The sequence below is a fragment of the Hippopotamus amphibius genome, chromosome 10 (assembly GCF_030028045.1).
Source record: "Hippopotamus amphibius kiboko isolate mHipAmp2 chromosome 10, mHipAmp2.hap2, whole genome shotgun sequence".
Classification (NCBI taxonomy): domain Eukaryota; kingdom Metazoa; phylum Chordata; class Mammalia; order Artiodactyla; family Hippopotamidae; genus Hippopotamus; species Hippopotamus amphibius.
Genome location: NC_080195.1, coordinates 69580609 through 69593898, shown reverse-complemented (window position 1 = coordinate 69593898; position 13290 = coordinate 69580609). Strand labels below are relative to the sequence as shown.

At 39.1% G+C, this 13290-nt stretch overlaps 1 protein-coding gene across 4 annotated transcripts in view; it reads left to right on the top strand.

Annotated features, from left to right (window-relative positions):
• Nucleotides 1–13290, top strand: part of TMEM45A (transmembrane protein 45A) — an 87873-nt gene that overhangs the window by 52161 nt on the left and 22422 nt on the right. For 3 of the 4 annotated variants that reach the window (XM_057697306.1, XM_057697302.1, XM_057697303.1), the window contains exons 2-4: nucleotides 1665–1856; nucleotides 3523–3735; nucleotides 5053–5237. In XM_057697306.1, the coding sequence (XP_057553289.1) occupies nucleotides 1667–1856; nucleotides 3523–3735; nucleotides 5053–5237 (588 nt within the window). In that variant the 5' untranslated portion in view covers nucleotides 1665–1666. Of the gene's footprint in view, nucleotides 1–1078; nucleotides 1196–1664; nucleotides 1857–3522; nucleotides 3736–5052; nucleotides 5238–13290 lie in introns of those variants that run through there. The other variant, XM_057697305.1, reaches the window with a different exon arrangement.

The window sequence follows — 13290 nt, the reverse complement described above, 5'->3', positions numbered from 1 at the left end:
AAGGAGATAAAGAACTCTTTGGAGCCAGGGGGAATCCTGAAATCCCCTTTCATGAATTCTCCTGCATCTGGCCTACTCTCAGATCTACAGGGATGATTCTTATTTTTTTTTAAGCTTTTTATTGGAATGTAATTGCTTTATACTGTTGTGCCAGTTTTCGCTGTACAACGAAGTGAATTAGCTATATATATACATATAGCCCCATATCCCCTCCCTCCTGCAACTCTTTCCCACCCTTCCTATCCCACCCCTCTAAGTCATCACCCATCCTTGAGTTGATCTCCCTGTGTTACGCAGCAGCTTCCCACTAGCTATCTATTTTACATTTGGTAGTGTATACATGTCAGTGCTACTCTCTCACTTGCTCCCAGCTTCCCCTTCATCCCCCACCCCATGTCCTCAAGTCAGTTCTCTACATCTGCATCTTTATTCTTGCCCTGTCATTGGGTTCATCAGTACCATTTTTTTTAGATTCCATGTGTATGAGTTAGCATACGGTATTTGTTTTTCTCTTTCTGGCTTACTTTGCTCTGTATGACAGACTCTAGGTCCATCCACCTCACTACAAACAACTCGATTTCATTCCACATGGATGATTCGGAACTCTTTCTTCGTTATTCTATAGATGGTACAATAAGTTTGAAGAAAAGGCTGCTCACATAATTCAAAACTCATATAATTCAAGACTGGTTTTCTATAGCACTGACCAAAATAAGGAGGATATTTTTGTTTTTATTGCTCGATCATGTAGCAATTGTGTAAACAGAATTTACAATTTGAGTTGGCTTGGTATCCCTCTGGATAGGCTGGTTTAAGCTGTTAAACATGAACATTTTAATGACACAATCATGGGTTGCTTCTTGCAAAAATCTGATGCAGGCTGGTTGACTGTCTTCTATGTTGCAGATATACCATGCCAGGTTTGCCAAGGCAAGGGAAAAGAGAGTTAAAGGAGTCATGTAGGCTCTTAACTGACTCAGCCTGGAAGTGACAATTCCACAGTCCATTGGCCAGAACTAGAAATGTGGTTTTGATTCCAGTGGAGAAGAGGCTGGGAAAAGCATGTGGAAGAGTACACAGATATTTGATGAACACTAATGGTCTCTTCCACACACCTGATGCTTGATACTTTGAAATTACCTACTTAAAAATTTCTGTAGGCAATTTCATATCATTTCAAGTTTTAAACATAAAGGTAAAACTTTCCTATTTCTTTCAAATATGCTTAAAGTGTAAGTGTTGGTTGAGTACACATTATCATTGTTAAGAGAATTTTTGAGCTCCCTGTTAAAAACAATGAAACTTTTAAAAAATTGTTGTGAGATTTAGGTAAGTCATTTCACTTCTCCAAACCTGTATCCCAGTTGAAAATGTGATTTAACCCCTTGTTCATGGGTATGTTGTGAAAATTAGACTAGAGATCACCTGTAAAACACTTGACACAGTGCGTAGAACAAGGTAAGTATTCAACGGATGTGGATTTTTCCTCTTGTTGGTATTGTTGATATTATAATGGATCTACCACTGTTGACAGTAATACTGGATTCTCTGACTCAACGGTGTATCTATCATCATCAGAAGATAGTGTACTTTATAGGAATAAGTGATGTTTTGGCCAAGTTCTGGGAATAAATGTCTTCTTCTATATGTTCTTATTTTGGTAGTCATGGGGAGTTTCAGAGGCCACGCTCTCCCTGGAACCTTCTTCTTTATCTTGGGGATTTGGTGGACTATAAAATGCATTCTGAAATATGCCTTCAAAAAGCACAAGCGAACTTCCTACCTTGATTCCAAAGTATTATTCCATCGAATAGAAATTTTGGAGGGAATCATATTAGTTGGAATGGCTTTAACTGGTGAGTGACCCTTTTCTGTGTTCTTTTTGCTTTTTGGGGTATTTTCACATGCAAAGAGAAGATTCAATATCAAAGCAAGAAATTGCTAAAATAAATTTTTTATTCAAAAGTATCTGAATACATATTATAATTGTAATTTCTATGTGATATAATTTATTAGAAGGTGATATTTCATGTGTATACAAAGAGCTATTCCTTAGTAAGTTAGTCATGGCAATTAACTTGCCTGCCCTCTCAAGGTGAATTTCCTTTATAGAATTAGTTGGAGCCTTTAAAATAATGTTATATCAATTATTCTGATTCCTGAAAGAGTAAACTCTATTGGAAACCATTTTTTGAAATGACACCACAATAATCAAGTGATTATGGGAAGGCTTCAATAATAAATCATTGCTGATAGGTTGTCCAGAGAGTTCAGGCTGAAGAAAACCTTATCTCCTGTGCTAATTCTTTTTGTGTGGTTACTAAGTTAGAGAGGGAGTTTGGGCCAGATGATTATAAGGCCTTTCCATTGGCTCTATGATTTTGTAAAAATGTTCTGTGTTTTTAGAGTTCCGCTTCAGCCTTTCCTTTTTTTTTTTAAAATTTATTTATTTATTTACTTATTTATTTTAGCAGCTGTGTTGGGTCTTTTTTGCTGTGTGCGGGCTTTCTTTAGCTGTGGTGAGTGGGGGCTACTCTTCTTTGTGGTACACGGGCTCCTCATTGCCGTGGCTTCTCTTGTTGCAGAGCACAGGCTCCAGGCGCGTGGGCTTCAGTAGTTGCAGCACATGGGCTCAATAGTTGTGGCTCACGGGCTCTAAAGCGCAGGCTCAATAGTTGTGGCACACGGGCTTAGTTGCTCCGCAGCATGGGGGATCTTCCTAGAGCAGGGATCGAACCCCTGTCCCCTGCGGATTGGCAGGCGGATTCTTGACCACTGCACCACCTAGGAAGCCCCAGCCTTTCCTTTACAAAAGGGAAAACTTGCTAATTTTCCTTTGGCTTTCTTCATGCTTTGTTCATGGTGATAGGTCTTTGCCATGGCCATCCAATTACAGAGCAATTTCCAAAGAGAAGAATTTTCTTGCCAAATTCTATGGATTAATAAATAAAGCAGCATCTTCAAGGAAGTTTAACTGTTTATATAACTGACTAGATTATATGCTATATCTGTCTGTGCTTTCTCAGTTATCCTTAACTGGGGAGAAGCTGAACTCTAGCATTTTAACCCTGAACCAAGCACAACTCCCTACCCAAAGACATAGTGTGTAAGAAGGAAGTAATCAGATGCTATAGGACTAATCTCACAAATCTAAATCTAAAATTACTCTAGGATTTGTCTAGGATTTACCTAGTCATTAGATTAAAATAGAAACTAAGACCATCCGTGGAACTGATCAGGGAACTCAGTGGAACTAAGATCATTAGCTTTGAAGATCTGAAATAGCTGTTTGACTGAATTGGCTCTCTTTGACTAAAAGTGATTATCCAAACCCGTATTTGAAGCACTAAAACCAGCCTAAAGAAGCAGTGCTCAGCTGTTAGGCAACAGCCCAGAAAGAAGAATCAATGTCATAAAAGGACACTGTATTGGACTAAGCAGTATGCTGATCCTTCTGCGTCTTCCTGCTTTCTCAGCAAAGTTATGGAAAGATTGCTTAAAGTGTGATATGTCCCTCTGCAGGCATGTTTGGAGAACAGTTTATTCCTGGAGGACCGCACCTGGCCTTATATGACTACAAAGAGGGCCAGTGGGTCCAACTCCTGAGCTGGCATCATTTTACCATGTACTTCTTCTTTGGGCTGCTGGGGGTGACAAACATCTTATGTTCCACCGTCAGGTCGCTTCCTGCCTCCTTTACCAAGTTAATGTTAGCAAATGCCTTATTTGTGGAGGGTAAGTATGAGTATTTTCATATACCTTCCACTATTATTGAACATTTGTCTGACGCTTTACAATAATATTCTGTTAGTGTCCTGGTGCAGCCTTGATCCATAGGGCCATCTGTTTGGGCCATGGTGAGTTATTGAGATGTCCTAGACAGGATGCCCAAGGTTTTCCTTCTCTACTGACTCGTTTAGTACAACTGGACAAGCACAGTCATTCAATGTGTTTTATTCATATTTAACATCTGTCTTAAAGAACCACCTACCATGGTTATTTATCTCTGGTTTATCCTGGAGATTATCATTATTTCCATTTTCATCACGTGAAACTGAGCTCAGAGCAGTGAAGCATAAATATCCTCAAACGAGGAGACCACTCACAGCAGAGTAGCTTCCATACCTACAAACTAGCCTTTTTAATATTGATAGAGTAAAATTCCACCATTACATGACAAGCAGGTCCAAAAAACTCAGTCACATAAAAACGAGGTCCTAACATTTTTTGTTCAGTTAGCCTCCCTGTTATTGTATTAAGGAAACACTGAAAAAAAGTATTGAATAATTTGTTTTCATTTATTTCATATGCAAGGGATAGATACATCATGGAACTGAAGAAAAGCCCCCAATTATCAGGAGGCAGTCATTTCCTAATGTCCACTTTGCCTCCCACATCTTAAGATAAGATTTTGCCAAATGCTCTTTGAGAACAAGAGCTAGGTAAAAGTTGAGCACCACCAACCGACAGAACGATTCTCATTATCTCAGAATGTTACCATATTTTGAATGAACATCTTTTCCTCCTCATCCAAATGAAAAGGATGAAGTGGAAGCCAGAATCTGTTCGTGGGATTAAAAAAGGTAGTTAGTTACTACTTCTTGGGGGCTTCCAGAGAATCTTGTCATACCCATCAAAGTCCACTTTTATGACTGTGTGTTTATTTGCTGCCTCCAGTGGACTGAATTCCTTAAGGCGACACGTTGTCTCATTCATCTGTCTATTCACCTTAACTCCTGCTCCACTGCCCCCGTCATGCTTATTATTCATCCTTTTGCACAAAAAATGCTTTGAAATATAGTTAGTTGAAAATGTCATGATGTATTGGAGGAGACAATAAAGGTTGGGGGAGGGAAAAGGAGATTTCAAAGATTCCATCCTAAAGAGGTAGTGATGACTCCAAAAATGCTAGAGGTTTCCATCATTGTGGGAAACAGTGGGCACCTGACACTTTGGACAAAGATATGTATGTTTGTAAAATTGTGTGGTGTGGGAGAGAAACAGTAGGTAGTTTCATTGAAAAAGACAAACTATTTTTTCTCCCTCTATCAGGTTTTATCTTCTATAATCATACTCATGGCCGAGAAATGCTGGACATCTTTGTGCACAAGCTTCTGGTCTTTGTCAGCTTTTTGACAGGCCTGATCGCCTTATTGGAGCTCTTCATGCAGACCAATATAACTGTGGAGCTTCTGCGGACAAGCTTTTTCCTGCTTCAGGGAAGCTGGTTGTGGCAGGTGAGTTGGGGCCTCCAATTAATGTACCTGGTGTCTCCACCGATAATCTTCTCTCTTTGGTTGGGGGTGTTTTGCTCTAGAACCCAGAGGCTTCCTTCTGATGTGCTGCTCATAGTGAGGATGTGGGCCTTTGAGAAGTGATGTTTCTCTGAGTGGCCCGGTGGCCCTGGTGGGAGCGGTGACAGATCAGCAGGGAAGGAGGTGGTGTGTGTACATCTTCATCATGTATCTGAATATCCATTTTGTAGGAACTCTGGGCTGGTGCTTTTAGCTGGAAGCAGTTCCTGATGTTAAAGCAGCTTAAAGCCTAATGGGTAATAAGCTCAATAAACACATGGAAGGCATGAAAGGCAGGAAATTATTATGTACTGAGAAACAACTATGTGCTGGCCACTATACAGGACTTTTAGTTACACAATGTTTCACTTTGTCCTTGTGATGATTTAGAAGTTAAGTATTATCATCCCCAATTTACTGATAAAGAAGACTCAGAGAGACCAAGTTACTTTCCCGGGATCACACAGTAATGGAGCTAGGACCTAAACGTGTGTCTGTCTGACTCCAAACCCCAGGCACTTTCCACTTTACTGTTGACTCCCTAACCTTGGAGTGTTGTTGAAAACATGTATTCTAATCAGTGAACATATACTTTATAGAGGCTGATAAATCATAATCCAGCATACATATATAGATGTAAAGAAAGTCTGGGATGAAAGGTGAATGTGGTTTAATCAGGGAAGATTTCTTACAGGAGATTTTTAGTCACTAAAGCACAGGTATTTGGGATGATGCAGTTATTCAAGGGATTTGCATTTCAGTGAGGAGTGATAAGAAAGCACTGGTAGGCAAGGGGTAGAGAAACATCATGGTTAAAACAGGGGATAGGAAAGATGTGATATTTAAGCTTGTGGGGGAGTAGAAAGGCTGTTGGAGCAGAGGCTAGTAAAGAGGGGGCTAGATTCAGGGGTTATTTTGAAGGAAAAATGACATAGAAAAAATAACAAATACCTTATTATGTGATAAAATTGATAATTGGTGAGTTTAACCAGCTAGTATACAGAAGTTGTTTTGTGAGATTATCATCTGCTGGGAAGCTAAATGGAATGACATACAAACATGATTATGCTATCTATATCTCTTGATTAGAATGCTATACTATGTGCATGTATTGCCAATTCAGAACTAAAAACAAATTTTAAAAGATTTAAAAGTGACACCGTTTATGCTTCATTGTATCTCCTCTGTTTCAAACATATAACAATGACACACACACTATCAAAAATACCTATACAATAAAAAAGACATTAAAAGAAAAGTAAATGAAAGTAAGAGAGTAAAAAATATGTAGCTGTGGTTAAACAACACAAACAAAAATAGGGCAAGCTACCTGTGGGCCAGACACAGAATTGAAATGCATAGCTGGAGTAGAGCAGGGCTGTGGGCCTGCAGAATCCAGGTCTACAGTAGATATGACGGTTGGCTCTTTGGCTCCAGGGGAGCTAAAAGAAAATTAAAGGGTTCCTCTTGATGTGGGGGTAAAGCCAGGCTCTTGGAACTCTTTTTAATTATATGTTTATATATTCTCAATTTTGAATTGCTTTCCATGAATTTTACTTTCTCATAGAGGTATGTTAAAATTTTATACTATAGTTATGGATTTGTCAATTTCTCCTTATTTTCGTCTTTTGCTTTAATGTCATGAGGCTGTATTCTGCTTCTTTCTAGTTTTTTGGGTTGAATGTTCACTTATTTTCAATTTTTCTTGTTTTTAAATAAATACACCTAAGTCTATAGAATTCCTTCTATACACTACTATTGCTACCTTCTGGGAGAGTTGGTGTGTGGTAGTTTTCACTCTTGGGCAATTTTGAATGTTGCCTTTTCTATGTGCTTTCCTCTTTAATTTATGAGTTATTTAGGAGAGCACTTTTCAGTTTCCAAAAATGTTCTTTTTCATTTTATTATTTTCCATTCAATTGCTTTGTATATGTTCTCTTTGAAATGTGTTGAGACTTCCTTTGGGATGTAGCCCAATGTCAGTGGTAGTAAATGTTCCATGTATTTGAAAAGAAAGTATATTCTGTCTTTGCTGGGTTGAAGATTCTATGTATATTTATGAAATCAAGTTTCTTAAATAGCTGAATATTCAGATAAAGAACTTAGAAAGTAAGAAAAAAAAAGGGAAAACCAAGAGTTGAAGAAAGGAATAATAAAGATAAGAGCAGAATTAATTAAACTAGTGTTTCATTAACAATTAATGATTAATTAAATATCTGAAGGAGGAAGCTGTGGGCTGTCACAACTGAGAACAGGGTGGCTTAATTTTGTCCTTTTTGGCAGAGAAATAATGCTTTCATATTTCCCCAAGAGCTTTTCTAGGGAAAAGAGATGAGGTTAAAGTCTTTGGGCATAAATCTGAGATTATTTAAAAATTTTTCCATCCATCATTATGTCTAGACTAGTATCTTTCTTTACCTGGTGGTCAGACTAAATAACGTTGGGGACTTAAAGGAAAATGAACATTTCATACCAATGCAAACACACACACTGGCAGGAAATGAAGGCTTAGCTACAGTACATCTTCTGCCCCGCTCCCTCCCTGTTAGATTCCTCCGAAACAAAAATGTTCCAGGGACTTAAGTGAATTTATTATGCTCCCATGTTTCATTGCTATGAATGTTTATACCCAAAACTCTGCCTCAAGCTAATACTATGACATTGTGATTTGCTTTTCACCATATTCTTTCTCTCGCTACTTCTCCATACATGGTTAATATTAAGCATAATGCTAGTGCTTAAGCAATATAGAGACAGATTAGAGAGAATGTACACCTAGATTCTTGAAACTGTAAGTATGGAGAGGTGAGCTGAATGAGGCAAATGCTCACAATGGCCATTTTTTAAATAACTCATATATAAATGATTAGGTAATAGACAAACTTGGGGGAAACTCCCTTCCCAACTTATAAAAATGATTTCTTGCCTGAATCACATTGCAGCAAAATATATTTGCTCAAAAACCTAGCCACACAATGCAATTTAAAAAAGAAAAAAAAAATCCCTCGGGCCCATTTTTCCCATGAATCAAGTTTTCTAAATGTGTGTGGGGGAGAGTATTTTAACGCTCACTTTTGCACTTTGTCACTCCCAAGTTCCCACCCTTCATTGTCAGAGCCACGGTGCAGAGAGAATCAGGGAATGAGGAAGACACACCTGCTGCCTGTGCTTCTCAAGACCGGACAGTTGCCTCAGCTGTACCTCCCAGCTCCAGTAATTGCCCCCACAACTCCCATGACCCCCAGGTCTCTAAGCCCAAAGTAAAACCCAGCCTGGTCTTACCTTTAAGAAAGATAAGAGTTCATTTGAAAATGACAAAAAGACCCAACTAAGCAGCAGTGGTCTGAGGTCTGATATGGTAGATCAAACACTTGCTTAGGCTTGTAGTGCTGAGATAAGATTGATTGAAAAAAAAAAAAGATTGATTGGAAAATAAGAAATGAAACACTAGGAAATTCAAACTAACCTATAGGTAATGGGCCCTGGCTGGATGCCTATTAGAGAAGATAATTATATACATTTTAAATGTGATACTAATGAAGCTTAAACTAGTCAAAAAGAGATGTTCAGGAGTGGCATACAAGATATAGCAAGAAAAAAATTCTTTTTCAGACCTCTTTTTCTTGGAATTTTACATTAAGAAGCAAATTAGAACAGCAGATGAAAGAGTTGTAGTGACTGACTTTTATATTTAAAGGAGGACTTAATGGGTTATGGCATTATCTGGCCTGAATTTTCAGCTTTCGTAATTTACTTGGGTTTAGCCTGAAATGACTTTCCAAACGTTTCTGTGACTTTCAGTATAATCACATCAGTTAACTCTGTTCACAGTCTTCACAGTAGCCTTCAGTCAAATATTTAGCTTTCAATATATAAGGTTCTGAGGATCCCAGTGAGACTAGCAGTAGAGGGTGATCAAAGTTTCTCTTTTCCTGGTGTAAAGCAGTAAATACTTTGGTAAAATTGATGATGACTGATGGAGGTGACTTGGGAGAGACTTTATTTTGGAAGCTCCAAAAAACTGTTGTGACTATGGCATGGAAGGAGAAGTCTGTGAACCTCCAGGTCAGGCAGACCTGGATCTGAATTCTGGATCTGAATTCTGGATCTACCATATTAACCACATGACCGTAGACTAGCTGTTCTTTGTGCTTAAGATTCCTCAACTAAAAAATAGAAATGATGTCTCATGAGATTGTTGGTTGAATGAAATTTTCCAACCTGAAAATACCTTATGCCTTGAGGAGATACTGTGAATTCCATAGGAAGAGGATTGAGAAAGCTTTCAGGAGAAGGTGAACTTGAGTTGGGGTTTGAAAGATGGGTGAGTCACCAGTGTGTTGCTTGAGCTTTGGGACAGGTGATGCTCTTCTGCTTAATTCAGCCTTACTCCTGTATTAGTGTCCTAGAGCTGAAATAACAAATTCCCACAAGCAGGAATACTTAAAACAGTGGAATGTATGCTTCACTGTTCTGGGAGATAGAACTAAAACTCAAGGTGTCAGCAGGTTGGTTCTTTCTTGGGGGCTCAAAGGGAGAATTTGTCCCATGCTGCCCTCCTAGTCAGTTGCCAGCAATCCTTGACTTTCCTTGGCTTGTTGGCAGCATAGCTCCAACCTCTGCCTCCGTGGTCACATCTGTGAGTTTCTGTGTACCTGTCTCCATATGGACTTCTTTTAAGGACACCCACATTGGATTTAGGGCCAATTCTGATCCAATATGACCTCATCTTATCTGGATGACATCTACAAAGACCTTATTTCCAAATGAGGTCACATTCACAGGTATCAGGGGTTAGGATTTCAACATGCCCTTTTTAGAGGGCACAATTTAACCCGCAACAGCTGCTAACTCTTCTCTCTGGCAGCTGGGGCAAATCACTCCCCAAGCAGGGGTAGATGGGTGGTGCGGATGGCTTTAAAGGAATATAGGTGACACTGATAGGTGGGAACTGGAGAGCCAGTCCATTGTTCATTAAACTCAACCTCCCTAAAAGGCCCTTTTTTGACACAGAATTTCTCTGTCAACCTCCATGAATTGATGTGAGAGGAGGACATGAGAAGTGGCTTCTCATGGTCCTGACACCCTAGCTAAAATGCCTGGGCCCCTTGAACTGAGAATTGACTACATGACTTGTTTCCTTCTCATCATTTCCAAATAGTGAGCACAGAGGAGCTAGAAAGTCTCACTTTCTTCCAGGACCTTCAGGGACCTGGGCTCTGGTCACTTTGGTCTCCACAGTGAGCTTTCTTAGCAGTATATAAAGGGGTATGGCAAAACATGGATATGTCCAAAGAGCAGGCAAACCAGCTGGGTGGCATTCTCCTGCTGGAGTTTCTGCATACTGTAGGCTCAGATCTCTAATTTGATAAAAAATTCTATCTTTTGCCAGTGGTGTTAACGTCTCATCCCTTTAGAATGTAGCTGTGTCCTAATGCAGAGTCCCCAGCCCTTGGTGGGTGAGGCACAGCAGCAATGACGCAAACAGCTTTGTAACTGGAGATGGAGGGACAGGCTCGTGCGTTACTTAGTTTTCTTATCTCTAAAATAGAGACAAAGGGATTCTGTTTCCTGAGATGTAGAGAAGGGCAGAAAGGAGTTAGTATAGAGTATCTTGCTAATTTCAACTCACGTGATACTTTGGAAAAAGTTATGAATGTGACGTTGGTTAATAAATAAAATGCATAGCACCAGCGTAAAAATAGAGACCTCTGGATTGCTCCACTTGGTCACGCAGCTGCCAGCCTGAATGACGAATCGATGGAGAGCGCATGTTGCTGCTCATGCTTTGGAACACAGGTCTGGTGTTGCCAGATATTTCCATTTTTAGAAATAAGTTGAGACTGCAGACTTTTGCATGAAGTTCCCTAATTTTTAAATGTTGGAAACTAATTCAAATTAGTTTTAAAAAGTGTACAGGTCAGGCAAAGCATGCCTATGATGTAGATGTGGCCCAGGGTCTGCCAGTCTATAACCTGTGTTTTAAGGGTAAAACAATACCATGTCTTCATGGGACCAACTACCATCTCAGTACTGATTGTTCAAACCGTATCGGACCTGCTGAGATGACTCACATGGACCCTGCTGTCCAGGCCACTTCCTTCATACTGCCCGATGGAGAAAGGCTAAGTGCTGAAAGAGAGTGTGGGGTAGAAGAAGGAGCACAGAGTTTTGGAGCCAGACACTCCTGGTTTAGAACCCTGTGTTAGTCATTCAGCTGTTTGGCAATGTTGGGGAAGTTACTGAAGTCCCTGAGTTCCAGTTTCACCCTCTGTAATATGGGGATAATGATCCCTTCTTCTTGGGGTTGTTGTGAGAATGAGAATTACTGTGAAGTTTATATGCATGAGTGAGGTTAAAGTGCCTGCCACTTGGCGGTACATCTACCAGGTGGTACAAATAAATGGCAATTCTCCTTCTAACCAAAGGGAATCCTTTAAAATGGGAAACAGGAACAAGTGATTAAGGAATAAATCTCAGCTTTCCCTGATTTAGTCACATTACTTGAAATTTCAAACAGGAATGGTTTCACTCAATACTATAAACTAAATGCTTTTTTTTTCCCCTCCAAGGTTTCATTTATTAGATGTATTATCAGAAGCAAATCACTAAACCACCCAATTTTCTCATCTGGTTAATGAAGATAACAATACATTAACTTGGGATAATATTATTGAAAGGCCATAGTAAGGAAACCTCCTAAGCACTGTAACTGACACATAGTTAGCTAATATGTGATAGACATTTGTATGATTATCCATGTAGTTATCTTGGTTTCGTATTTCATTTAGATCTCCAAACCTGACACCGGTTCCTCTATCTACCCATCATCTATTTATCTTATTTTTTATTGGAGTAAAATTTATATAACAGAATTAATTTCCTTCCTCCCACCCTCCCTCCCTCCATCCCTTCTTCCTTCCTTCCTTTCTTATCCAGTTTTATTAAGGAATAATTGACATACAGCACTGTATAAATTTGCAGTGTACAGCGTAATGATTTCACTTACATAATGAAATGATTACCGAAATAAGTTTAGTGAACATCCATCATCTTGTGTAGAAACAAAATTAAAGACATAGAAAAAAATTTTTTTTCCTGTGATAAGAAATCTTTTTACTCTCTTAACTTTCATATATAACATACAGCAGTGTTAATTATATTGATCATATTGTACATTATATTACTTATGTATCTTATCACTGGAAGTTTGTACCTTTTGACTGCCTTCATCCAATTGCCCTTCCCCTCATCTCTGGTAACCACAAATCTGATCTCTTTTTCTATGAGTTTGTTTGTTTTTGAAGTATAATTGACCGACAACACTGTGTTCCTGGTGTACAACATAGTGATTTGGTATTTCTATACATTTCAAAATGATCACCACGGTACTTAGTTACCATCCATCACCGTTCAAAGATATTACATAATTATTGACTGTATTCCCAACACTGCACACCTCATACCCGTGACTCATTTATTTTGTGAGGGGAAGTTTGTGCTTAACCTCCCTCACCAATTTCTCTCATCCCCTCAACCCCTTTCCCCTTTGGCAACATTTTATACATTTTAAAGTGTATCATTCAGCAGTGTTTAGTATATTCAGTGTTGTGCAACTATCACCCCTTTTAGTTCTAAAACATTTTCATCACCCCAAAAGGAACCCCTGGGCCCATTAACCAGTCACTCCCTTTTCCTGTCCTCCCAGTCCCTGGTTACCACTAACCTGCTTTCTGTCGCTATGATTTTACCTATTCCGGATATTTCATGGAAACAGAATCAAACAGTACGTTACCTTTTGTGTCTAGTTTCTCTAACATAACCTCTTCAAGGTTCATCCATGTTGTATTGTATATTAATGTCATTATTTTTTTATAAAATTTATTTATTTATTTGGTTGTACCAGGTCTTAGTTGTGGCTCACAGCCTCCTTAGCGGTGACAAGTGAACTCTCAGTTGCAGCAGGTGAACTCTTAGTCGTGGCATGCATGTGGGA